At 44.0% G+C, this 26,015-nt stretch overlaps 1 protein-coding gene across 1 annotated transcript in view; it reads left to right on the top strand.

Moving 5' to 3' along the window:
* The first annotated feature begins 452 nt into the window (after positions 1-452).
* B4GALNT4 (beta-1,4-N-acetyl-galactosaminyltransferase 4) overlaps positions 453-26,015 on the top strand; it is a 157,563-nt gene continuing 132,000 nt past the window's right edge. The window contains exon 1 of the mRNA XM_035122823.2: positions 453-692. Within this exon, the coding sequence (XP_034978714.2) occupies positions 542-692 (151 nt within the window). The 5' untranslated portion in view covers positions 453-541. The remainder of the gene's footprint in view (positions 693-26,015) is intronic.

Here is a 26,015-nt window from a genome sequence, read left to right as displayed (position 1 = left end):
GCGAGCGAGCGACCCGCCAGCCCCGCGGCTCAGGGCGACGTCGACTCGCCGCCTCCCCTCACGGTCGCCGGGAGCCTCCCCGATGCCACCCCGCCGCTGCCTGGATGCCTTTGTCCCTCGCCGCCGGGACCTGGCGGGAGGCGGCTGGGATCCGCTCCGGGGAGAGCGCTAGGAGCCTACTCCCCGCATCTCCACCGGGCTCCTCTCAGCGCCGTCGCTTCGCGCGCCGTGCACGGTCAGCGTCACAGCGAAGTTTTCGCGCCAGCTGCGAGGCGCCGAAGTTGCTGCCGCCGCCGCTGCTGCAGGTGAGGGGCGGGCGCCCCACGGGGAGCGGGCGTAGCTCTGAGGGGAGCGGCGCTGGGGGCGAAATGAGCGGCGAGGGGCCGAGCCGGCGGCCGGGTTAGGCGCGCACTCCTCGCGCCCGCCCGGCAACACCCCCTGCGCCGCCGCCGCCGCTTTCCCTTCGCGGACAGGGCGGCCCGGGCGCCCCTCGCTCACCCCCCGGGGGCAGGCAGCCCCCCCCGGGAATGCTGCCTGGAGGATGCTGTGGTTCCCGGTGAAGAAGATCCGGAAGCAGTTCAAGCTGCTGCTGCTCCTGGTGCTCCTTACCTTCGCCGTGTGGTTCACCTACCTTCACATCAGCCTGGTGCGCCAAGGCAAGGCGCTGCGCCTGCACTTCGCCTACGGCAGAGGTAAGCAAGCGGCGGGCCCCCATTTTTTGCCCCTTACCTACCCCGGAATGAGGGCCTTCCCCACCTCTAAGGGGAATCGTCTTTAGCCTTCGTTCAGTTACTCACAAATCAATCGTTGCATTTCCTTTCCTTCTCTCCCCTCCCCATACTTAGTTTTGAATCAAAGCAAAGTATAATAACCTCACCCGTGCAGTCCTCCGGAGACAGCAACTCTTGTGCCCTGGAATACTTTATCTGGAATAGTTACCACCACGACCCACTTTAAATACTGACACTTGCTGGTAAGTTAGGATTCCTGCTCCACTGGTCTGGAGAGGAGGAAAGACTGTGATATAGGACTGGGTTTTAAGTGATTTTTGATATGTACTCTTTGCTCATTAGGAGCAAGGCCATTGTCTAATTTTTGCACTTTGTGCAAGTAGAGTGCCAACTCTCAAAAGTCCTTTCATATATTTGCTATATATTTCGCCTTCCAGTGTCTTCTCCAACCCTGGTGCTGGTCATAACTTTTAAAGGAGTGCATGTGAACACACTAGTGTTTGTAATAAATAAAAATCTGTGGCTATTTGAATTGATCCCCGTTGAAGGAGGACAGCCAAGCTATTGCCTTTGCCAAACCCTTGATCTCTTAAGGTGCTTACATTCTCCCAGTTTGCAGAATACTCCCCCTTTGGCTGGAGAATTGGTATTGGAAACTCTGTAGTTCAATGCATGTTTACTCTGAAATAAGCCCCACTGTGTCCAAGGAGACTTACTTCTAAGTAAATGTACCAAGGATTGCCAAGACAAAGGCAATCTTGATTCAGAGAGGCATACAGAAGAGCCTCTGTGTGGTTAGCTGGGTTTCAAAACTCAGGTCAGGCACTTGGCTATAATTGCCAACAAACTGTCCAAACCCTCCAGGTCTTTAGTCTTTGTGGCAGAGTGTTTGTAGCAGCAACTCAATATTTCTTTAGAGCAAGACTCTGTGATCATTTCTGAATCCAGAGCACAGAGCTCCACTGTATATGTTGTGGGGGAAAGAATTCCAAAGCACATGGAAAATCCAGCTCTCTAACCAGGTCAGTTGCTGAGTTTTGTGCAGGCTTGTTAAAAGAGAGCCCTCTACCAACCTAGCAACAGCTTTATCTTTATGCCACTGGTGTGTTGTGAATGACCAAGGGGGCTGTGCTCTTGTAGGTATTGGAGAGGGAGGAGGGTAGAGCCCCTCCTGCAGTGATGGTTGTTCACTAGCACATGTGTTTAAGATGAAAATTAAGGGAATGGGTTGGAGGGACTCCCCAGATTCAATTTTTAAAAGTTATTATTTAAATGTAGCTTTTGGTTCTTGACTGGGCCAGGACCCTCAGACTTGTGTATTTCCAGCTACAGGTATGAGCATAATATGCACATATCTTGCACAAACAGGAAATGATGCGGAGCCACAGCTGGCAGATATGAAGTTTCTAAAGTCTGGAATTGATAAAAACAAGAAATTGACAGCTTTCCACTGTCCTTTGATTTGGTTAGATATTTAGAACCATTCTTTGGAAATATGCCTTAAAAATATAAGTTTTTTTTTACTGTGAAATGGCATTTTTAAGCTAAGATATGAAACCAAGAGGACCAGAAATATGCATTAATTTCTATAGTGAAAGCTAAGATAGTGATTTTTGTAGAGTCCCAGAGATGTAATCAAAAACTTTGTGTTGCCTTACTGCATACCTTTGTGTGCTGATTTCAGTAGCAGAACATGTTAAAAATCTTAACTGGCATTTAGTTGGTTTTGCAATGGGAAAATTTGTGTACTGTAATCATGAAACCTGCTTCCAAAACAGAGGCTACAAAAGGGTTGGGTGTGGGCTATTGTCTGGATTCCAAGAGCAAAATAATTGCCACAGAAGAGAGTGGAACTAAATTTCAGCATATTTAAGGGAATCTGGTTCTAGTTTACAATTCCATTCAGTTCTATATTTAATTTTAAAAGCCAACTTTATACAAGAATGTGGGGTGTCTTCAAACTATGAATTTTGTTTTATTTTATTTCACAAAGGGGAAATGTGACTTAATAGTACAGTATTGAATTTGGTTATCCTTCCCGTTTCATTAGTGATCGCTTCTGATTTTGGTAGTTACTTCATATTTACACCTCTGTGATAAAAAATGTGAATTAGGCATCAGTATCTGATCTTCCTGTTTCTAAAGGATCTTTTCAAGAACTACTAAAGGGCACTAATCTCTATCCCTAAAAAGGGTCACTACTGGTACAATTACAAGCATCATAAATGTGTTTGAAACAATCAAGGGATAATTCCTTGTATAAAGCTGTGTTAGTAATAAGTCAAACTTGTTATTTTCTCAGTCCTAATATGAAGTGAGGATGTGTGAATATTTCACAAAATTGCTTTACTTTTAGATGTTTGAGAATGATTATACAGCAAAACTCCACATATATGATTGATGGGATGGTGCTTACTAACATCTGAATCAATGGAAAGGAGGATGTTGGCTACACAGGCCCACATTCAAAGGAGCAAAAATATGGTATAACAAAAAAAAGGCTAAACATCCCATGGAGGTGATAAACCTGTGTCTGGGTCAATATCACAGGTGGAGGGCTTGTGAATCTGAATGTACCTTTCCACAATACCATATCACTCTTGGCTTTCTCCATAGAAGAAATTGTTTGCATAGGAAAACATTAGATCATCTGAGCCAGTGGTGCCACTACAACCCAACTAGCAAGCAGAGCTCCGAGGCCCTGGACCACCCCGGGGTTCCTTCATGACCCCCCCCACCACCACCAAAGACTCCCTGTTCATTGGCAGCAAGTGGCTCCAACCTTGATTTTCAAAATTTCTGATCCTGGGGATGAAAGAAGCAGATAGCAGCAGATAGCTATGTCAATCAGATGCTAGCTTTGAGATTGCAGGGTCAATGAGAGTACTGAGGGTGCTTGGCCCAACCCCATGCTATTCCAGTACTCTCACTGATCCTGCAACCATGAAGGTGGTGTCTGATTGGTAGAGCTCACTGCCATTCTCACTATGGCATCAGCAACTTTTAAAAGTAATGTGTAAGGCAGCCAGAGCCTTGGAGAAGTCAACTGATGCAGCATTCCACAGCACATGCTGGCCAGCAGCCTTACCTTCAACTACCTATGCTCAATACTATACTAGCCACTATGGATGTGGGAAATCTGTATACCAACATCCCACACAACGATGGTTTACATGCCATAAGGAACACTATTTCAGATAAAATCACAGTGGACTTTGTTATCGAACTCTGCCATTTTGTCCTTACCCACAACCACTTCAAATTTAGTGATGACCTGTTCCTCCAGATCAGCGGCACAGCAATGGCACCCGCATGACCCCACAGTATGCCAACATCTTCATGGCAGATTTAGAATGTTTCCTAAACTCCTACCCACTCAAACCTCTCTTGTACCTGCGATACATTGACAATATTTTTATTATCTGGACACATGGTCAACAGACCCCAGAAACCTTCCACCAGACATTCAATGACTTTCACCCCACCATCAACCTAACAATGAACCAATCTATGCAAGAAATACATTTTTTGGATACTACTATAAAAATACAGGGACCCAGGTGGCGCTGTGGTTAAACCACTGAGCCTAGGGCTTGCCGATCAGAAGGTCGGCAGTTCGAATCCCTGTGATGGGGTGAGCTCCCGTTGCTTGGTCCCAGCTCCTGCCAACCTAGCAGTTCGAAAGCACGTCAAAATGCAAGTAGATAAATAGGAACCGCTACAGCGGGAAGGTAAACGGTGTTTCCATGTGCTGCTCTGGTTTGCCAGAAGCAGCTTTGTCATGCTGGCCACATGACCTGGAAGCTATACGCCGGCTCCCTCGGCCAATAATGCGAGATGAGCGCGCAACCCCAGAGTCGGTCACGACTGGACATAATGGTCAGGGGTCCCTTTACCTTTACCTATAAAAATACAGGATGGGCGTATAGACACCACCTTATACCATAAACCAACTGACATATTCTAGCTACCATCCCAAACATACCAAACAATCCATTGTATATAGCCAGGCCCTATGTTACAACCGCATCTGTTCCAACTCTCACCTAAGAGATCTACAGCAAACCTTTTTAGAACTAAAATATCCACCCGATGAAGTTAAACAACAGATCAACAGAGAGAACTTGCTGCAAGACAGACCCAAAAAAGAAAATAACGGAACACCACTAGTAATCACATACAGCTCCCAAGTTAATTGCTCATCTTCTAACGTGTATGCCATCAAATGCCAATAGTGCCCTTTAGCTCCCTATATTGCACAAACAGGCCAAACCCTACGCCAAAGGATAAATGGACTTAAATCTGACATCAGGAATAACAAGACAGAGAAACCAGGAGAACACTTCAATCTCTCAGGACATTCTATACAAGATTTCAAAGTAGCTGTCTTATTACAAAAGAATTTCAGAAATAGACTGGAAAGAGAAGTTGCTGAACTGCAACTTATCACCAAGCTTAAAACAATGGAGAGACCTGGTCTGAATAAAGACATTGGATTCTTATCTCATTATACATGATAAAGCCATCTCACCCCCTGCTTTTTCCTGCAAGACCAATTGCAGTCGTTAACAGCTATCTGTCAGTCAATCACCCTTTCCCACCACCCTTCTGAGTAACACCCCTCCTCACCCTCCCATTATATAAGCGTCTGGTGACTTCTGTCTCAGTGTATCTGAAGAAATGTGCATGCACACGAAAGCTCATACTTATGACAAACTTAGTTGGTCTCTAAGGTGCTGCTGGAAGGAATTTTTTAATTTTGTTTCAACTACCTTGCCTGTGAACTAGTTCTCAGTGGCATCTGCAGCAAGCAAAGTTATCTCCTGGATACCATAACGAGAAGGCATGGGAAGACAGTAAATGTCAGCTTCTGTATCTTCCACTGGTGAAACATGTGCATTCAGAAACTTGCATCATTATTCACTCAAAATCATTTGTTAAAAGGGTGGGGGAGAAGAGAAAAATGTGAGCCTCTTAGCAACTGACAATCTCCTCTGTAGGCTTTGAGAATCATGGCTTAGACAAGAACCTGCAGTACTCCAGATATTGTTGGACTACAACTCCCATCATCCACAACCACTGGCTATGCCAGTCGAATCCAATTGGAGTTGGAGTCCCAACAATGTCTGGAAGACCACAGATTCCTCACTCCTGGTTTAGACCAACCTGGTGCCCTCCAGCCACAGCCAGCATGGCCAATGATCAGGGATGATGGGATTTGTAGTCCAACAACATCTCGAGGGCACCAAGCTGCAGATGCCTAGTTTAAACCCCTATTTATATTTTGCTAATCTGAAGGCTATAAAGCACACATATAAGGTTACTAGCTCCAACAATCAGACTTTGACTCCAGGCAGGGTTGCACTGGTCTATCATTTACACTTGATCCAGAAGTTGAGAAGAGAGTTATCCTACAACAGTGAAAAAATGTGCCCTTAATCTTTATTGGCTCAGAGCAGAGACAGTGACATAAGATTTAGAGTTACTTACTAGTGGCCGGCGAAAGTATTGCCTTTGGCTGAGTGATGGCCCTTTAACATGTGTGGAAGAGACTCAAATGCTGTTAGAGAATCATAGAGGTGGGAGGGTCATTGGCTGTGGCAATTTAAATGTATCAGTACCACTTATGGAGACTTGCCTGTGCAATGAAGTGGTGTGTCTATTGGAAGTAATTGGGAGACATATGTGATTTGAGCCATTGACACCAATGGATCTGAATTCAGCTGCTGTTGTGGTTTTCTTGCTGACTAGATATGCTGATACAGAGGAGGATGTGGATAATTAAACACTCGCTATAGACACACTCCCATCACATCCTGCTCTCATGCGTGCAAGCATTTAGAGAAAACCACTGACGGTGTTTCTCATCATGAACCTTATGAGGGGTATCTCCCCAATCTGGCAGCTGATGTGCTCTTTTACTCAAAGTGGCATGTACAGTGGTAAGGAAACACCTCCTCCTGCAGCCTGATTCAGCTTGCTAACAGTGCAACTGGATGAGCAATAATTTCCTACAGATGAACGCTGCTGTAAACTCTGTTATTAGAAAAGCAAATGTGCACACCATGAATCTGTGCCCAGTGATCTAATATAGGGAGGCTTTCTTTGAAGCTGAATTTGTGACATATGAAATCAATAAAGGTGCAGGGTGGGGTGACCAAAGGCTAAGTTCATTCCTATTTTACCAGACCTGTTTGCCATCTGACTAATCTGATGACTGCCTTCTATGGTGATTGCTCATGGGCCAATTGTTATTTTTAAAAACATTCATATCGAACTGATCTGATGGCCCGTCTCACCATAACCCTTGAAAGTGTGCAAAGGATGGTGGCATCTCAGTCTGTAGGCAGAGTTGTGACTTGGTAGCCAGTGGGTTGTGTATCCCCTGCAGAGTTTGTAAGGTGCAGAAGGGAGAAAGTGGGGAATGATGATGTAGGATGTTTCATTGCTATTTCTCTATAGTGGGCTTCTCTGAAGGCCCGGTGCAAATTATAGATCCTATTAAAAAAGAAACTAGCAAATTATTTGATGAGGAAGTGAGGACTTTCTTACTCCAACAGACTTTTGGGAACTGATTGCTTTTAATGAAACGGCTTGTACTGTGCTGTTTATATTGTACTTAGGTGTAGGCTTTTGATAGATTTTATAGTTTTTAATTCTATCAATGTTTAATTGCTTTTTATGATTTAAAAAAATGTTTTAGCTGTTTTTTATCTGTAAGCCATCTTGAATCCTTGTCAAGGATAAAGGCGAGACATAAATACCGTAAATAGATGATGATGATATTTATTTAAGATAAAGCTCTGATAAAAAGACACTGTTCCTATTTTCATGTTATTGAGAGAACACCGATGATGTACCAACAAAGTTCCGAGAGCTGGTTCATATGCTACCTATAAGCTTGGCGGGGGCACTTCCTTTTCTTTTTTCCTTGTTAAATAGATGAAGGACTGAAGGTGAAATCCAGGAGTCCTGCTTTGCATGTTACACCAGAACTAGTTGAAGAATATGTAGGCATTGTTTTTGCTTCTTTCCTACATCTCTTAAAAGCAAGCAGAGTTGGGATGATGAACTGGACAGAGGCAATAGAGACTTTCATCTTCCATAAAAATGGAATTCAGGAATTGAAGGGTAGTACAGGGAAATTGTTTGATTGAGACCCACCCCCTAAAAGAACGCCCCCAAAACGACTGAATTGAGGAGGTTTGCAGCGCCTCTTCCACTGCTACACAAGAGTTGAATGAGCCTCTCTGCAAGAGTCTTTTTCTTCAGCTTTGCAGACTAACAGAAATTCAAAGATCCTTGATGGAGGGAGGGATAAGTATGGGGAGGGGACAAAGAGCTTTAGATAAAATGCACTTTAAGGTAGGGGGTGGAAAGTATGAAACTGCAGCAGAGACAAAGTTGTAAACTGAAGGGGCCCCTTGGGATTCTGATTTATGCAAGTATAAATACTTTGCTGCAGTGATGGCTGTCATGTGGATTCTATAGGCAGGTCAGAGTGGCATCTATTGAAGCTCCCTTGGGGGGGTATTGCTGTTGAAATTGCTTGTGCTTTCCTTTCCATCCAGATGACAGAGGCTTAAGCTGGAATTAAATGAGCTGTTAAAATTAAAAATTGGAGGGAAATCTTAACCTGTAACTGATGTAATGTGCTACTGAACCAAGTTTGAAACCTGCTTCTGTTTGGAGCCAAAATCTGACTCAATTCCAGTTTGAAGAAGCTAAATCCAATTTGCAACAGCCTAGAGACACCTGTATGGCTGTTAACATCTCCTTAGCTGAGAGACAGCTGCTTGCATGCCTACCCTTTGCCTGGGGCAAGTAGCAGTTGGCCAAGAATAGCAGTCTAGTAAGCAACTGCCCCTCCTCACCCTCCCAGCAAGCAAGCAGAAGAGTTTATTTATTGCATAATCCCACCTTGTTCTCTAAAGAGTACATGGTTCACCCCTCCTCCTCAGTTAATCCCTACATAACCCTGCAAGGTAGGTTAGGAGGCTGCAACTGACTCCAAGGTCACCCAGTGAGTTTCAAGACTGAGTGGAGATTTGAACCCTGGTTTCCCAGGTCCTAGTCCAACACTCTTAACCATTCAGTGATTAGCTTATATGTCTGAGTTTCTAACACTGACTGAGCATGAAGCAGTGGTGGCGAGCAAGAGGCTGCTGGAGGGGTTGCAGCTGGCAGGTGGACCCAGAGATGGCCTTCTCCTACATGCTTGCAAGTCTGTTTAAATATGGGAACTGGTCTTCTTTCCAAACTGAGATTTCCTGTCTTGTGAGCAGCCTGGAACCTTGCTGTATTTGGAATGCTGCGTGCTCAGGTGGGAGTGCAGTTCCTGGGCTGCTCTCTTGGTTTGCTTTATAGCTGACCTTGTGCCAATACCAGATGCTGAAAGGCTAACCTTCCTCTGACCTCCATTTCTGGAGGAAGATGCTGATGACCATCTGGTGCACCAACTGGGTAGCTTAGTTGTACAATTGTGGCTGGCAGAGAGATCAGCTGTCAGCTGACTGGAGCAGCACGGGGGAAGATCTTTAGATCTGACATCCATTTAATTTAGCACTAATAGACTGGAACAAGGAGGTGATCTCAAGAGGAGAGAGCCAGTGGGTTAAAAAGCTGTTCACAGCTTGTCTTCTGTAGACATTGCAATGAAGGTACTCAGGCCAGATAGTCACTGTTTGACTCCTATTTACATTGTCTCTCCAGCAGCCTCTTGCCTCCCATCATGTACATTTAGGTTGCTGTCAATGCATATTTCTAATCAGGGTGCCAACTTGAATAAAATATTGGGGGGGGGCAGATAAGCCCTGCCCTGCATAATCGATCAAAAGACATGGCACACACCCCCATTTGAATAGCAATGCCCATCAACTATGGGGGCCCTGGCCTCCTCAAATATTTTATTGAGGGGGCTGAAGGGACCTTGGTCCCTAGGAGTTGGCTCCCATGTTTCGAATGCTTAAAAATTAGGTTGATTGGGTGCCCATAAGCCTGGTTTTTTAAATATATCCCTCCAGCAGTTCCTTGATCAAAAATCTGTGTGGTTGGCAACACTTACCTGATCTTTCCTATTTGCAATTTCCCTTTTTGTTCAGGGATTTATGGTAGAGAGAGAGGATACTTGGTGTAGGATATGGCAAGGAATAGGGAGCAGAAATGTGGATAGAAAACACAAGTGGCACCAGAAGCATAGCAACGTCTGTCTCACCAGTTCTTAACTTCCACTCAACGCGAACACCTGATGATAATCAAATGCCTCCTGAGCCACAAGCAAAACATTTATGGGATACCCTAACCTTGGGGCGGTGCACGTGCCCTGCACCTGCGGGCAGGGCGAGCCAGGGCAGGGTGCACTGCACAAAGCCTCTCTGCTGCCTCCCCCTCAGCTGTAGGGCGGCTGAGGGAGAGGCGGTGGGCAGTCTCAAGCACCACACTGCCGTTTCAGGCAGTGTGGAGCCTGCAGGCGCCCAAGCCACAACGTCGTTGCGTTTGTTGACTGAACTAAAAAGTTTCGTGAGCCCAATTTTTTTATTTTAAAAACTCATATTTTTGCCATTTTGTCACCCCCCCCCCAGTGATGACACCTGGCGCAAACCGCACCCACCACACCCCTCTTCCTTTGGCACTGCCTCAGGTGCAGGGTGTTTTTAAATGTCATACAAGCAAGGGGAATATGGGTTCTCCAAGAAGTGCTGGATTTTTTTTGAGAGCCATTGATACTCTTTCAAGGTTCCTCCAGCAGCTTTTGAGGGGATGCAGGAGAGAGGAAGTCCGCTGTGTGAGTGGAAGCCTTTTCTGCTTACGCACAGACAGCATTGGCTACATTCTACAGTATCATTGTTAAATGGCTGGAGCATCGTTTTGTTGTTTTTGCTAGAACCTGCTTGATTCCTCTTTGCCATGTACCACTTTTTAAAGGAATTGGGGGGAGAAATCTGGGATTTTATACTCAAGACAGGGTATAAGCAGTTTACCACAGCTGTCCTCTGCTGCTACTGCAAGAGGGAGAAGGAGCTGCCTAAATGTAGAATGGCCCCCAGAGGTCTACACCCCTTACCCAGATCCCTGTGGGGACCACATGTCCCTAATTAAGGATCACTGGTCTGTCAGCCTCAAAAAGGAATTAAAAGGCTAATGCAGTTCATGCCTTGCTTTATTTTAAGATCCTCAAACCACTCCTTGCAAGTAAGACCCTGCAAGGGTTACCAGAGAACACCGCTTTCCTAGCCCGCTTACTCCATATATAGCCTGCATTAGCCATTTGTGCCCTGTAAGAATAAGGAATCCATTTTGTGTAAAGCATTTATGCCTGCTTGCCTGGGGAGGATTCTTACTTGAGTCAAGTGAGTGGCTGCTTGCAAGTCTGTTTTAAACCATTGTTTGGATTAAGGGAGTTGATGACAGTGTCACTCTGGCAGCCCCCCTCCCAAATTTGCTGCTATGGTGGTTTATCCAAGCAATAGTGAGAAGTTGCTTTAACTGCCTGGCCCAGTGCTCCTCTCATCACTGGGCTTCTGCAAGAAAGACAGAAGCCATGATAGATGCAATCCTGACCCCAGGCCTTAATAAGCTTCTGACGGGAGCCCAGGTGAGTGTGCTCTTCTTCTTTTCCTTATATATCCCTGCAGTGTATCCCAGAGGCATGGTGGGGGAGGGGAGGAAGATGGCAGCCACTGGCATTTGCCTAGCCCACTGCTTCCCCTTTTCAGCACGGGGCACTTAAAATATATTTAATTATGCTGTTGTCAGTTGTGTTGGGCCCTCCTGTTACAACTGACAAGTGGGTGCTGACAGATTGTTGGACTCCAGGAAGGGTGCCAGAGAACGGGCACTGGTTTTTGGCAAGCGATGGACACTGCCTCTGGGGAGTGTGATGTGCACACTTGCATGTACCTTACAGGACTGATGGGCTTCTGCCACGGTGAGGCACAGTCCAATTTGTTCTCTGGTTATGGCCCACTTTGCTGATTCTCAGATCAGCCAAGGGGAGGATGTGCAGAAAGGTTAATTGCTTGTTAAATTAGCCAGTTCTAAGCAGATGCACTTTGCATAGGCTGAGGGCTGGGTGTGTGTAGTAGTATCTCCTGCTGTCTACTGAATTGTTTCTGCAGTGTCGACATGCAAAAGGTTATGATAACTGGCAAATAAGCTGCTGCCTTCAGGGCTGGGCTGGGGAAAGGTGCCGTGGAGTTTTGGCATTTCTTGATTTTTAAGCTCATAGCTTATGTTCTCTGCAGGGCTGCTTGTGCATCAAGGTGGCTACCGGTAGTTGTTTGCATTTCGCTACACACTACTCACAGGGGAAATGCTGGTCTCCCACCTGTATTCAGCATTGTACAATTTGGAGAGTTGGATCCCGACCAGAATAGCATTATGTCGCTGATAAAATAAACCTCTTTCTTATCTCCTACAAGTAGATAATTACCCTTCTCTGCCTAATTTAACACAGAGATTCCTCAGCTGAAATAATGAGGCCATTACGGTACTCTCCAGGCTGCAAAGCACACCAAGTCAATGGGGTGGAAACTGTAGCACACACCAGGTAAAAAATACAATTAAAATAAAATAAAATGACTCTTAATGGGGTTGCCAGCACTTCAGTAGCTGGAGATTTCCCTGGCAGGCGTTTCGCTGAAGGGAGTGATTTAGCACTTTAGGTTATTGCAGGAGTCAAACAGGAGACGGGTTTTATTTGTGAGGAGCTGTAAACAGCAGCTTTAATAGGTTCCCTTCCAGAATACTGATGTCCTGGCTGTCAGCAGTGGGGTGAAGGGGCATGGATTTAGGGAGGGGAGACCTGCCAATGTATGAATGAGAGGTTTTAGAGAGGTACTTGTTGGAATGCAGGGAAGCACAATGAGAGTTTGGTCTGTCAACTACAGATGAGGCAGCAGTCTGCCTACAGATGCATTCTGGGTTGGTAGAAAACTGAGGAGCAATCGGATATGCTCAGAGCTGCACTTTTCCCATGCAATTTGTGGTTTGTTTTCACACAAGGAGGGGACAGGGTCCGCAGTGAATCCAATGAACGTATTGCTATCAGTACACCATTTCCTGGCACTTTCTCTCTCTCTCTCTCTCTCTCTCTCTCTCTCTCTCTCTCTCTCTCTCTGTGTGTGTGTGTGTGTGTGTGTGTTTCATCACTTGTGAACATATGAAGATGCCTAATGCATAGTCCAGACTGTTGGTACTTTTTAGTCCATTCATAAATGCTCTCTGGCAGCAGCAGACACAGGTCTTTCTGAAACCTGCTATCCAACATCCTTTAGCTCATGGTGACTAATCTGCTGACTATATATGGCTCTCCAAGTATTTTTTTTTCTAGCTCCCTGCCACAAAACTCACAGAAATTTAGCAAAGGTGAATTTCAAATATATATATATTTACAAATCAATAACATCATTCTCCGGTCATGTTCTTCTTGCTCCTCTTGCTCCCCCCCCCCCCAAGTTTTGGAAACTTCATTGGCAGTACCAGTAGCTGCAATACCACCCTTGGTCTGTAGCCTGCTCTTTCCTCATTTGTACAGCACTTCCCCTAGTATTCTTGTTTGCCCTGCTTCTTGGAAGGCTTCTGTGCTCTTCAGAGGACAATGAAACTCATCTATTTGCTTCCATTGTTTCAGCAAACCCGCCCACTGCTGCTGCTGCTGCTTATGATAAAAACTGCTGTAAGGAAAGGTGAGGAGGGAAGGAGACCGTAAACTTTAGCCAAATATGCCATGGAACAAGGCTGCATTCAGAGCATGTGCTCTGCCACTGGACTGTGGCTGTTCTGCTGAGCTAATCTGCCTTGTTAAAGAGGCACAGATACATTTGCAAAACTAGTGTAGACTGAATCTAACGTTGTGGCTCTTCCTAGCCATTGCTACCGTATGTGTTTCATTTCCCTTGTTGTGGGTTGTTCAGAGGCAGTGGGGCTGCCCATAAAGATGTGTTCATGTGGCCTGGTTTCTGTTGTTTTTCTAGACTTCATCTCCCTCCTCAACCTTAATGAAATGGCTCTAGTGAGAATCATGCGCTGGAAGTTGTTCCTACTTATCTTTTGTATTTTCCATTTATTTCTCCTCGTGGAGACCATTGGCTAAACTTGAACAATGATACAAAAGTGTAATTGTCTGCATTTCTCTAGATATGAAGGGGTAAGTATATGGGGTAAGATTGCTTGCTCCTCCCCAGAGTCCTTTGTGTGTATGCTTACTTCATAACTGCCAACAGTGTCTGCCTCAACTAATGCTAGATGCCTCCTTCAGTAAGAAATTGGCATTATTTTTGACAGTTTCTCTACTGCCCACTGGGCATTGAATAGCAGCTGAGTGCTGACTGTCAATCTTGTTAATGTGTCTCTTTGCTCTTGCTGGGCAAAAATATGAGCTGTATCGACCGTTGCTGTTGCCTGCCCAGTTGCTTGTGCTGCAGAAGAGTGTTGCTATGTTGGGGGGCCCTGCTTTCATTGTATCTTAAGTTTGGGGTGGGCCGAGGGGTGCTTTGACACCACATTTTTAAAGGGCTTTATGATTTGTCTCCCCGAGCTTGTGGGGGAAGGGGAAAACTGATGGCTGATCCTCTCATTGTAAAACATAGCAATCAAATACTGTACGTTACTGGTTTCCCGTGGTGAATAGATCCTTTGGCCTCTGAGAAGAAGTCTCGTCCATTAGCTCTCAAAGTACAAGTGTAAATAGGTAAATTGTGATCAGGGCCTGTGATACACAGGCTGTACAAGCAGCGTACTCTGCTGACTGTTACTTTGTGGAATGACTAAGGCACCTTTCCCAGAAGAAAACCCTCCTTGTGCCATCATAAATCTCCATAAGATAAAGTGCTTCATCTTTTGGATCGGTTCCCTGCCTGCTCAGGGTTTTGCATAATTCAGAATCCATTGTATCTTGTTAAAAGAGTAGGATGAATTAAGTTTGCTTGCATGTGTATAGGGAAGGACAAAAAGGATAGTGATGACTACTGCAGTACTGCATTCCTTGCTTACTTCTCATGGAAGACTTGCCTCTGAAATGTATTGAAGCCCCTACTTGCAGAGCATCAGTCCCATCCTATTCCCTGTAAATAACCTGATGCTTTAGTGGCTGTTTATCTTAACCTAGGGAATTCCTGTACTACAAAGAGTAAAATTGCATGGCTATTTCTCCCTCCTTAGCCCACTTATCATACCACATAAGTGGAAGAACTTATTGTAATGCTTTTTAGCCCCAAAGTCTGACCGTTTCACCTTATGGCAATTAAACACCTAAAGCTAACTTGCCCTTCTGTGGCTTTACTTAATCTCTTTAAAGTGAGAAAAGCATTATTGAAACACCTGGGCTATTTACCAGTGAGAAGCTTGCTGATGGGGTTCCTTCTGTTCTGATATAGGATACCAGCAATTTGCTGATCTTCATACATGCAATTTTTTGGGGGTGGGGATGGACAACTTTTATTTAAGCTGCTTGGGGTCCCCCGTGTCATTTCAGTGCATGTTGCTATCAGGGTTTGTCATACCACAGAATCAAGCAGCAATACCAACTTCAGTTGCGCCACGCTCCCAGCCCTACTCCTGCCTGCTCTCCGCCCCAGGTGCCGGAGAATGAAGTTACGCCAGTGCGCATGCACGCAGTTATAAATTCTCTTTTTGGGTCTTCATAAACTGTCTGCAAAATCTTCAGCCTGCCTGGCAACCATACAGTTAGGAGCTTATATAAAAACATTTGAGCAGGTTAAGACAGGGACTTAACACGGGGTGGAAAACCTGTGGCTTAAGAGCTTCATAGAAACGTGAAGAGGATAGCACACCCACTTTTGGCTCTGGCCCTACCCATCAGTGGCCACAACCTCATCCACTCCCAGGGAAGTCATCTATCTGTCTGTTTTGTCTATTCTACATTATTCTCAACCTCATGCCAAAAGAAGTATACTGTACAATATACCTGCATGCTCAGGAATCTGTACATCCTAAAGTTATGGGTGAGGCTGCAGATCCACAAACATATATTGTAATAACTCTGGTAGTAGAATGGCATTTCTGACAGCACTGAGAGCTCTGAAGCAGAGCAAATTATCCCGGCAGTTGGCAGGCTTTCTGGCATGTTGGAGAGTTGGTGGACTGCCTGAAGCTATCCCTTGCTTCCAGATGCCGGTTGTATTTTGTGAACTCACAACCCTTTTCTCTGCCAGTCAAGGATACCTGCACAATCACTCCACATGACTTCTCTCTCAGCTCTTTACCACTTCTTCACTGCTGTGACCCACTTAGTTCCTGCCTCATTGGCTGGTTTCTACTTTTCTGCTGATACCTAAGTCTTTAGCTTGGGTTTTTCAGGTGAGCTGCTCCTGAATTGGCCCCCTGTAACAAGCCCTAGGCTATATATCTTGACATTAAAGATGGAGGAAATGCAGCAGATTAGGAAAGGCCAGGGGAGGAGAGCACCATTCCTTTGATGAAAGCGCAAGGAGGTTAAAGAGAACTCCCACCTGTGCTTGTAACATGGGGACTTCAATAGTTTGTGTCAGTCAGCAGGTGGGATGGGAGCAGTTAAATTTCAGGAAGCAGTATTGTATTTGCATTGTCTGTCTCCTTCTAGTCTCCAGCATTTGCTCCACATATGAGGCCCATGCAATATATGCAATATATGAGACCCATGCAATATATGCTTGTGTATTTAAAAAACCTAAAAGGATGCATTCACTTCATTCAGATTTTATAAAATCAGACATTACCAAACCCTACCACTCTTCCAATTTAGAATACTTCAAAGGGCACCCATCTCAGTAACAAATCCTTCCCAGTGTGGATTCCTTTTGCTAATTTGCCCATTTCCGCAACAGACAGTGCAAATCCGCACTACAGAAAGGATAACTAGATTTTCCAACTCTATGTCATTATAATCTTTTAACTACAACCATCAGGTTTTTTTTAAAAAAGTAACAATATTACTAGTTAAAGGTAACAATATTACTAACACTTGGACTTAATACCAGTTAGCAAAAGAAAATTTAATACCCCCAGTCTTTAACATGGGGACCCTATCACCACATCTGCAAAAAAATTAGTGCCATATGTTGTATCTAACACTGGAACTACATTATTTTATGAATGACATTATTTAACTGACTAGGTTTCTAGTGCTGAGGTATCATCTGTATAGAACTATATTTCTCTCAAATTTTAAGGACTGGGAGAACAATCTGATAGATTCATGTATTGAGTTGATTCATTTATTGAGTTCTAATGCTTTTCTATTATTGGAATGTCTATAACTAGAACTCATTTATTTTTATACCTGTCTTCCTTTAAGCTAGATCTCAGAGGCTGCTTATAAATCTTAGATAGCAACCCCCCACTTGAAATGTTATTTTCAATAATCTGATCCATTTATTGGGTTGGAGTTTGGAAACTGCTTAAAAGAGGGCTTGTGAATCAAATGAAACTGTTGTGGAAATGTTAACTAAATTCACCGTGAAGAGCTCCTTAACTGTATCCCCATTCCTCCACATGCAGCTGCTGGGTGACCTTGGGCTAGTCACACTTCTCTGAAGTCTCTCAGCCTCACTCACCTTACAGAGTGTTTGTTGTGGGGGAGGAAGGGAAAGGAGATTGTTAGCCGCTTTGAGACTCCTTAGGGTAGTGATAAAATGGGATATCAAATCCAAACTCCTCCTCCTCCTCCTCCTCCTCCTCCTCCTCCTCCTCCTCCTCCTCCTCCTCCTCTTCTATCAGGGAGTGATGGCTATCTGTTCTAGGAAAGCAGTCTGAGAGAGGAAGTTAGCCTGATAAGATCAATATTATCTCTGGCCCTAAACAAACCCTCCTGGGAGAAATTGTCCTGACAATGTTTTTTTTTTTAAAAAAATAATAATTAATAGCAATTTTCCTGTACATTTCCCAAAGGGTTAGACTTGAGTCAGGTGATTCCATCCCCACCCCCTTTTCTTCAACTTCAGGAAGAGTTGAAAAGGGGCTTCTGTTGGAAGCCACTCAGAGTGGCTTGGGCAACCCAATCAGATGGGCGGGGTACAAAAAATGAATTATCAAAAATTATATGATTGTGTACAATCATCCCACTTTCACTTCTGGTAACCTAACCTCTCTGGCCATAGGTGACAGTGAGAGAAAAATGTGTGTGTGCAGGTATGCATCGGGGTAACTGGTGCTCTCCAGATGTTGTTGGACCAGCTCCTGCCAGGATGGCTGATGGACATGGATGGTGGAAGTTTTAGTCCCTACATCTTCTGGAGAGCAGCATTTTGGATACCCCTAGGCATACATCTTGTGAAATCAGGCCTCTGCAAAAGCCCTTGCAACTTTTCTTTCTCCAGCCTTGAAAATAGATCAGGTGTTTGCTCTTGTACCACAGACAATAAATAATTTTTCTTTTTCAAGGTTTTTGAATGTTAGCAAATAGTTTTCATTGATCTCTAGTAAGGCCATCATAAACATGTTGTCAGTTGCACAGAATTGTAGGCTGTAGTCCTGCACTCATTTAATGTTTACTTTGTTCCATTGACATCAGTGGATGCAAGTGTTTGTAATGGGATATAGGATGGCAGCTGTGGAATGAAAAATGAACTAATTGGTCTTTTGCTCCGAGGTTCTCTAGAGGTGTCCTAATTAGAACACGTACTATAAGTAGTGGTATTCATTGAATGTGTGCTTATTATAGGAGCATACTAACTTTTCTTGGAACCACATCTAATAAATTCTTGGAACCACATCTAATAAATTGGATAGCATTATCAGAAGTGTAGTATAGTATTTAATTGCTGCATATGTGTAGCAGATAGGTAGATGTCACAACACACATGTATGGCAACGGAAAAATGTGTTTCTGGGTGATAAAGTGATAAAGAGGGGAGCATTTTTAAGATTTCTGGAATTCTTTGATATGTGCAATACCAGATTCCATAAAAGTGAATTGTACATGGAAAGCATATTGTATGCTGTTTCTTCAGCTGCTCTTAGGTAGGTTTTAATTGTATTTGTTAATTTAGATCAGGCTTCCTCAAACTCAGCCTTCCAGATGTTTTTGGCCTACAACTCCCATGATCCCTAGCTAGCAGGATCAGTGGTCAGGGATGATGGGAATTGTAGTCCCGAATCATCTGGAAGGCCGAGTTTGAGGAAGCCTGATTTAGATGCTTTGATTGTATTTGGGTGTTCCATTGGGCAAACCATTTGGGATTTATTTATTTTTAAATGAAGAGCAGTCTTATCAAATAAAAACATATTCATAAACAATGCATCTTGCTTGCTTTCCTCAACCATTATGAGGCACTGAGGTCTCATGCAAACGAACAGGGAGAGTACGCTTTCAAGAGCCACCACAATGTTGGTCTGGCAGCAATGACAAATTTCTAGCTTTTGTCATATTATGCACATATGGCATGAGCTTGAGGATACTCTACAATATTATGGTTCTGTGACTTCCCTGAGACATATTTTGGCTCTTTAGCATATTTGCAGTGTATACTCAAGATGAGAAAGGTTTGGGTTAAAGTAGCTACCTTGCTGTTGATCAGGCATAGGCAAACTTGGCCCTCCAGATGTTTTTTGGCCTACAACTCCTATCATCCCTAGGTAACAGGACCAGTGGTCAGGGATGATGGGAGTTGTAGTCCCAAAACATCTGGAGGGCCGAGTTTGCCTATGCCTGCTATTGATAAACAGGTACCAATAAGACAGGGGAAATGTGACCTAGCTACTCAGTTGATCTTTGGTATGGGAGAAGGTTCCTCCCAAGTTTTGGGTTTTATAAACAAACATCATAATTTTGAATGTGGCCTGGTGGTAAACAGTGACCAATGCTACTCCATTAGGACTGGTGTTATATGGACCCTAACAGCTGATCTGTCACATTTTGCAGAAGCTTCAGCTTCCATATGTCCTCGCACAAAAAGTGCATTACAGTAGTCTATCTGGGAGATTTACCAACACATGGATTGCTGGGAGGAGGCTGTCTGGGAATGGCCTAAGCTGGTAAAAGGTGCTCCTAGCCATCAAAGCTGAATCCAGGAGTCTGTGAAGCTGCTCCTTCAAGAGGAATGCAACCCCGTCCAAAACAGGTCTTCTTCCTAATTCCTATTCACCAACTGTTGGAAGTTGGAAAATGAAGATGCAGGAAAAATTGAAATACAGTAAAGAGCTGTCTTCTATAGAGTGCTTCATAGGAACTTAGGAAGCTGCCTTATACAGAGTCAGATCATTAGTCCACCTAGCTCAGTACTGTCTACACTGACTGGCAGCGGATCTCCGGGCTTTCAGTCAGGGAGTCTCTACCTGGAGACGCAAGGGATTGAACCTGGGACCTTCTGCATGCAAAGCAGATGTTGTACCACTGAGCCATTGCCCCATCTATGTGTGTATTGCCTGTCAGCAGCTCTTAAACCTAGCTTTCAGGCATCTCTGCCATATATCAAAGCACGTACAGGTATGCACCCACCCACCACTAACATGCCAGCCTTATTGTGCAGCTCTGTCTCATGGGTTACTTGCTCCCCCTTCCTATGGCTTCTCATCATTCTGTCCAAGTGGGGAAGCTTTTCACAAGCACAAGTGAAGACATTTTTATATAATCCAAATAAATTGTTGTGCTCTGCAGTGATAGCATGCTGTGCAACAATGGTAGCAATTTTGAAAATAGCAGATACAATTGCAAAGGGAAAAAAATCTTTTTTGTTAAGTTGTTTCCTTGTCCCTACTTTCCCACTTCCAATGCAATTAAGATTAAAAATCACACACTAGGGAGGTGTTGTGAAGCTCTGCTCATGGACTCTCTTCTGCCCTAAGGTGCCAAATCCTTGGCTCTAGCAACAGGAAGTTTGTGCCATACAAGATGTGCATGCGAAGGCAGTGCAGGCGAAATCTTGACATGAATAAATGTCCCCTCTCTTCTGATGTCTTTGTAACTGCCTTTAATTTGATATCTTTTTTTAGACATGCTTCTACATACATGCTGAAGGTGAGAATGTGTTTATTGCCTTCTAACACTTTTCTTGTTGCGCATGTACCTAATTGTGTGTGCGTGCGCGCACATACATAAACTAAGAATGTTTAAAATCAGAAACGGAAAAGCAATGATAATAATTCACACACACACAGATGCACAATAGTGGGTGGTGCAAACATCCATATGGCACTTTGGATATTGCAGTAAGTAGGCAATGTATAAATCCAGATGTCTGTGCAAAGTAGCATTTTCCAATTTCTGAATGTAATACATTTTGGTCTGAATATAGACCACACTCCCCCCCTTTAAATCTGGCCTGTATAAAACCCAATCATGGACTGTAATTGCACTATTAAAGGAGGAGAAGCTATGATTTAAGGCAGGCATCCCCAAACTTCGGCCCTCCAGATGTTTTGGACTACAATTCCCATCTTCCCTGACCATTGGTCCTGCTAGCTAGGGATCATGGGAGTTGTAGGCCAAAACATCTGGAGGGCCGCAGTTTGGGGATGCCTGATTTAAGGTATTTCATTTTAGGGGTGTGGCCTATATTCTGGGTTGGCTTGTATTCAGATCAATAGGATATTTAAAGCTTTCCCATAATTACTGCCTTACATCTGAACTACCGGTAGTAGTTTTCTGCTCTGTATTTGGAGAGCACCATCCACATCCTGGGGTGGAATTCAGTATGCAGCTGTTACAATCGTTCCATCAACATAAGCTTTACTTCTAGCCCAGTGGAACAATCTCCCCTCTGCTCCCCCAGCACACTGTTCTGGGGGTTCTGCTGACCCTCTACAGTGGATTTGGGGGAGGTGTGGGAGGGCTCTGTTGCACCAGGGGAGTCCTTGTGCTGGCTTCCACTAGCAGAATCTGGTACTGTGGTTGAATCTGGACCTATTGGGTTGCCCACTACTTGTCCAATAGCAATTCCCCCCTTTACACAAGTGATACATGCATAGAAGGAAGGGGTGATTTCCTAATATGCAAAGCATGCATTCAAAGCTATGATGTTATAAGGACTGGTAATAAGACAAGCATAAGGCACTTTAATGGCAGGCACAGCCCTCAGATTTGCCTCAGGCAGTCAATCCTGGATTGTCTTGGGGTCTCTGGGTGATTTCTCTGCTTAATTTATCTCTGTGCAAGCTGCTATTTGGGAATCTATCTTAGATGTGCCTCCTTGTCAGCCTCTTTATGTCAGTCACTAAACTTGAGAAATCTGGGTGGGACCTGGAAAGTAAAAAATCTGTGTGTCAGCTTTGCAATGGGTTGACACCCTTCTGACTTTGGAATGGCTGACCTACATTAGCTGTCTAGCAAATGCTGCAAAGCAAGATTAGAAGAGAATAGAAGAGTTCGCAGGTTTGAACGAAAAAGGACCTTGGCTGCTGTAGCACAAACGATGTGTGTGTAAAGTGTGTGTGTGTGTGTGTGTGTGTGTGTGTGTGTGTGTGTATGAAAATCCACTTTCCGCTCCTATCATATCATATATCCATTTGTTGCAAATAAGGTTGTTGGAGCAGCTGGAGGGATTGTGTGCAAGAGAAACAATCAGCAGATATTCTCTGTGTTTGAAAATTAGATTGAGATACAATAGTCAGTTTGTGCATCCTGCTAAGCTAAACCATAACTTAATGCAAATGAGCAAATATGTAGGTATACAAACTGGACTCCTGGTTAAAGTTGCTGCAATCTCCTCTTAGTGAGCTCACACACCTGCTTATTTACTATGGGGGCCGAATACAGCCCTCCACACCTCACTGTCTGACTGCTGGAACTGTCCCCAGACTGCTCCATGCCCTCCTCAATTACTTCTGCTTGCCTGGCATGTGTCCTCAAACTGTGACAATGCTTCTTCCTTTGCCTATATAGAGAAACCTCTTGTCTTTTGCATGGCTGGAATGTACAAGGGCCAGAGTGGCACAATTTCCCTGTCCACTACTAGTACGTGGCCCCTGGAAGGTATTCCATGAGGGAATGTGGTCCTCACCACTGAATAAAGTTGCCCAGGTGGCTCTTTTGCCACTTCCCACTCTACCTTTTCCACATCTCAAGCAAGACCCACCCCCACCCAAAAAGAATTGAAAAAGGTTCCCTACTAATCCATGTTTTGGTTTAGCGTTATATGAGAAGGAGGGTGATCTCTTGTTGCAGAAGTGTAGCTAGTAGGCATGTTAATCCATAGCATGGCCTTCTAACTCACCGTATCCCTTAGAATACTCCCTTGAGGGGGGCCAGGCATTAAAGCATGCAGATTAGGGCAGAAAGTATTAATAATAATTGCAGAATAATAATGAATAAATGTGTCAGTCCCATGTGAGAAGGTGCTCAGTTCAAATGCCATTTCCCCAACAGTCTGTATGCACCCCAAGAAATGTATTTAAGTTAACTTTGCATACAACATATGGATTTTTAGTTATTTCTTGATTAATATATATAGTTATCTTGATGGTGTATTCTCAGAATATTACTTGTATTAAGCTGGCATAATATTTATTTTAATTGGTTGATTTAGCTGGCTAAGTGCTAATCAATTGGCTAAAAACACTTCATCAGTTACTATGGCTGCTTTTTAGTGCAGGGTAAACAGATAGGCATGCAAGCCTTTACTTCCACAAACACACATTCCAGCTGGGACTGACCAAACCATATTCCAGAGCAGATTTACTGGTGCTCATTTTAGTTAAACCAGCAAAATGATGGGCCTGCAAAAATAAAAATAGAAATGGTTCCGGTTCCATGTTATTAATCGAACTAAGGAAACTTGTTTTAGATACATAAATTCATGAAAATTAACTAATTTGCTGTGGTTGACAAGGGTCTGTCTTATGGCTGTACTTTCTAGTTCCTACCTGGAAGTAGGAAATAATGGGAAATCTCCTTTGAATGAAGCATATCTCATAAGGTACCTGCACAATTAAACAAGCCTCAGCAACCAAGGAAGCTTCATTGCACCACGAGCCTAGATCAGGAATTGGGTGATTCTTCCTGGCCCTTTAAGAGCTTCATAATTCACCTTGCGTACAGGTTTCAGCAACAGAGAGACAGGCTCTGCCTTAGCTTTGGCTGTATAGGCGTTAGGTCTGGTGCGTTGGTCATTCTTTTCACCTCTTGCTTTTTACAATGGGATATTGGTATATTAATATTCCTCTCTTGTTTCCCTATTGGATGGGTTTAGTCTGCAGTCTCTCTTGGTTAGAGAGCAATGGATTACCAGCTTCTACCCCAGTTACTCTTTAATGGAGTGGAACCTATAGGCTCATTGTCCCGTCTCTCATCTTAATGCAGTACTTTGGGGGCAAACTGTATAGCTTTTCTCTGTTCTCTGTTTAGTGCATTTATATTTGAATCTCCTGCATAGTAAATGTGCCCATCACATCAGATGGACAGCTTGAGTAAACAATAGAAATTAAAACACAAATTAATATTCTGTACTGGAACACTTTCCACCTTTTCTCTTATTTTCTTCCCGAAATGCACCTGAATGACCAGCAAAAAGAATACCGGTAATCATTGTCATCATCCAAGCTAGTGGTTACTCCATCTTGTGTCACTGAATTCTGAGAGAGCACTTACCCCTTCTCACCGAGAGAGCACTTACCCCTTCTCCAGATACCTAGCATGAGTGGAGACCCCTCTCTCCCCAAGTTCTCCACATATTGCAAAGAACTTGGAGGGTTCCTGTCCGTTCATGCTTTGGTGTGAGGCAACCTCCTCCTACCCTGTTCAGAGTCCTCTAGCATGCTTTGAAGCAGTGAAATAGATTCACACGGCTTTTGCCTTTCTCAAAAGCCTGGGACAGAGTGAGTGCCAAGCCCTTCTCCTGAGACCTTGATGAATGCCTGAATATTCAGCGTTGGTCTTCTTTCAGATGCCCCATACTTCTATAAGCAGGAGTTGATTATGGTTAGCTACCAAAATTTCTGGACCACTGGTTTATACACAGAGAAATAACTTCAGGTTGTTTATCCTACATATGGATTCAGATAATACATAGGCAAGAGAAATTTTGAGTGCCTTAGTATTAAAGGAATGTTTATATTGTCTGCTTATGTAAATCAGCAAGGAGGTTTCATCCAAAACATGGACTGATTGGGCATTAAAACTTGAGGGGGGGGGGTCACTGTCAATAGACAGAACATTCAGCTTGGATGATCATGCTGTCTAACCCCGCATGACAGTTCTTAAGATGCCTTGAGCCTTGTTGGGCTCTGAGCTTTTAAGCTTCATCCCATATGTTAGTGGGTCTGTAAGTTCTGTTTTCTGTTTTTGTGCCATTTGTCCCACAGCATCTCCGTTTTCCTTCTCTTTCCCACTCCTCCCTTTTTGTAGGAGAACTGTCTTCAAGAACTTCTCTTGTGACTTATGGAATCTTTAAAAGGGAATTCCCCCCCTTCCCTATGCTAACAGTTGTCATCCATATTGCTTTCCCCTTCCTTTGTAGCCAGGAAGCTCTGCTAATTGCAGGCCTGAAGTTGCACTATGTGGTGTTCAGGTAGTAGCTTATGCTGTTTAATGTTATACACAGGGGAAGGGTAACCACAAGTAGGTGAACTCATAAGCAGCAGCAGCCCTGTGGTCTGACCTCTCTTGTAATAAAAGAAACATGGGGATACATGTTGAGACAAAGGTTGGCTGTGATCTTTCAGCATGTGAAATTAATATTAATTGAAATGCACTTGTTTATCCTTTGGACTCATTAATTCTCTGGAACTCTTTCCGAATGCTTTTAAAGGCAAAATTTTGCTTGCAAGGTTGAGAAGTGCTGTCTGGCTTGTAGGCAGGCAAACGAAAGCTCTGATCAGTTAACCCTCTAAGTGCTTGAAATTTTGCATTTGTTCTAGTGGTACTGGCAGCCTAATCATAAGCATCTGTGCTGGTAAAACTGAGTGATGCCACCGTAATGTCATGTGTTGAGAACACTGAAGTGGCAGAGCTTTAAGGTCAGGGATGGGGAGCCTGTGGACTCCAGCTCCTGTCAGCCCAGGCCAGTATATCTAATGGTCAAGGTTGGTGGATACTGTAGTCCAAAAACAGCCAGAGGGCCACATGTTTGTTATCCTAGCATCTGGGTGCACCTCTTTGGAACTACTTGATAGTTTAGCAGGTTAACTTCAAACAGTTGACTACAATTGATATGTGAGGAGAGTGGTAAATTGAGGAAAGGAGATGTACTTGGAAAGTCTCCATGCCTCAGCCATGGTGGGGGAAAACTGTGTCTCTGTTCTGATGCTTTTTTCTTATGTGATGTAATAGAAGAAGGGGATAGACTTAGGCATAAGCTGGGAAGGAGGAATGTTGTTTTCATTAGCTTAATGTTGCACTTCTAAGGCATATAG

The sequence above is a fragment of the Zootoca vivipara genome, chromosome 1 (genome assembly GCF_963506605.1).
Source record: "Zootoca vivipara chromosome 1, rZooViv1.1, whole genome shotgun sequence".
Lineage (NCBI taxonomy): Eukaryota > Metazoa > Chordata > Lepidosauria > Squamata > Lacertidae > Zootoca > Zootoca vivipara.
Note: the sequence above shows the minus strand (reverse complement) of the source record. Positions and strands in the feature narration are given on the sequence as shown.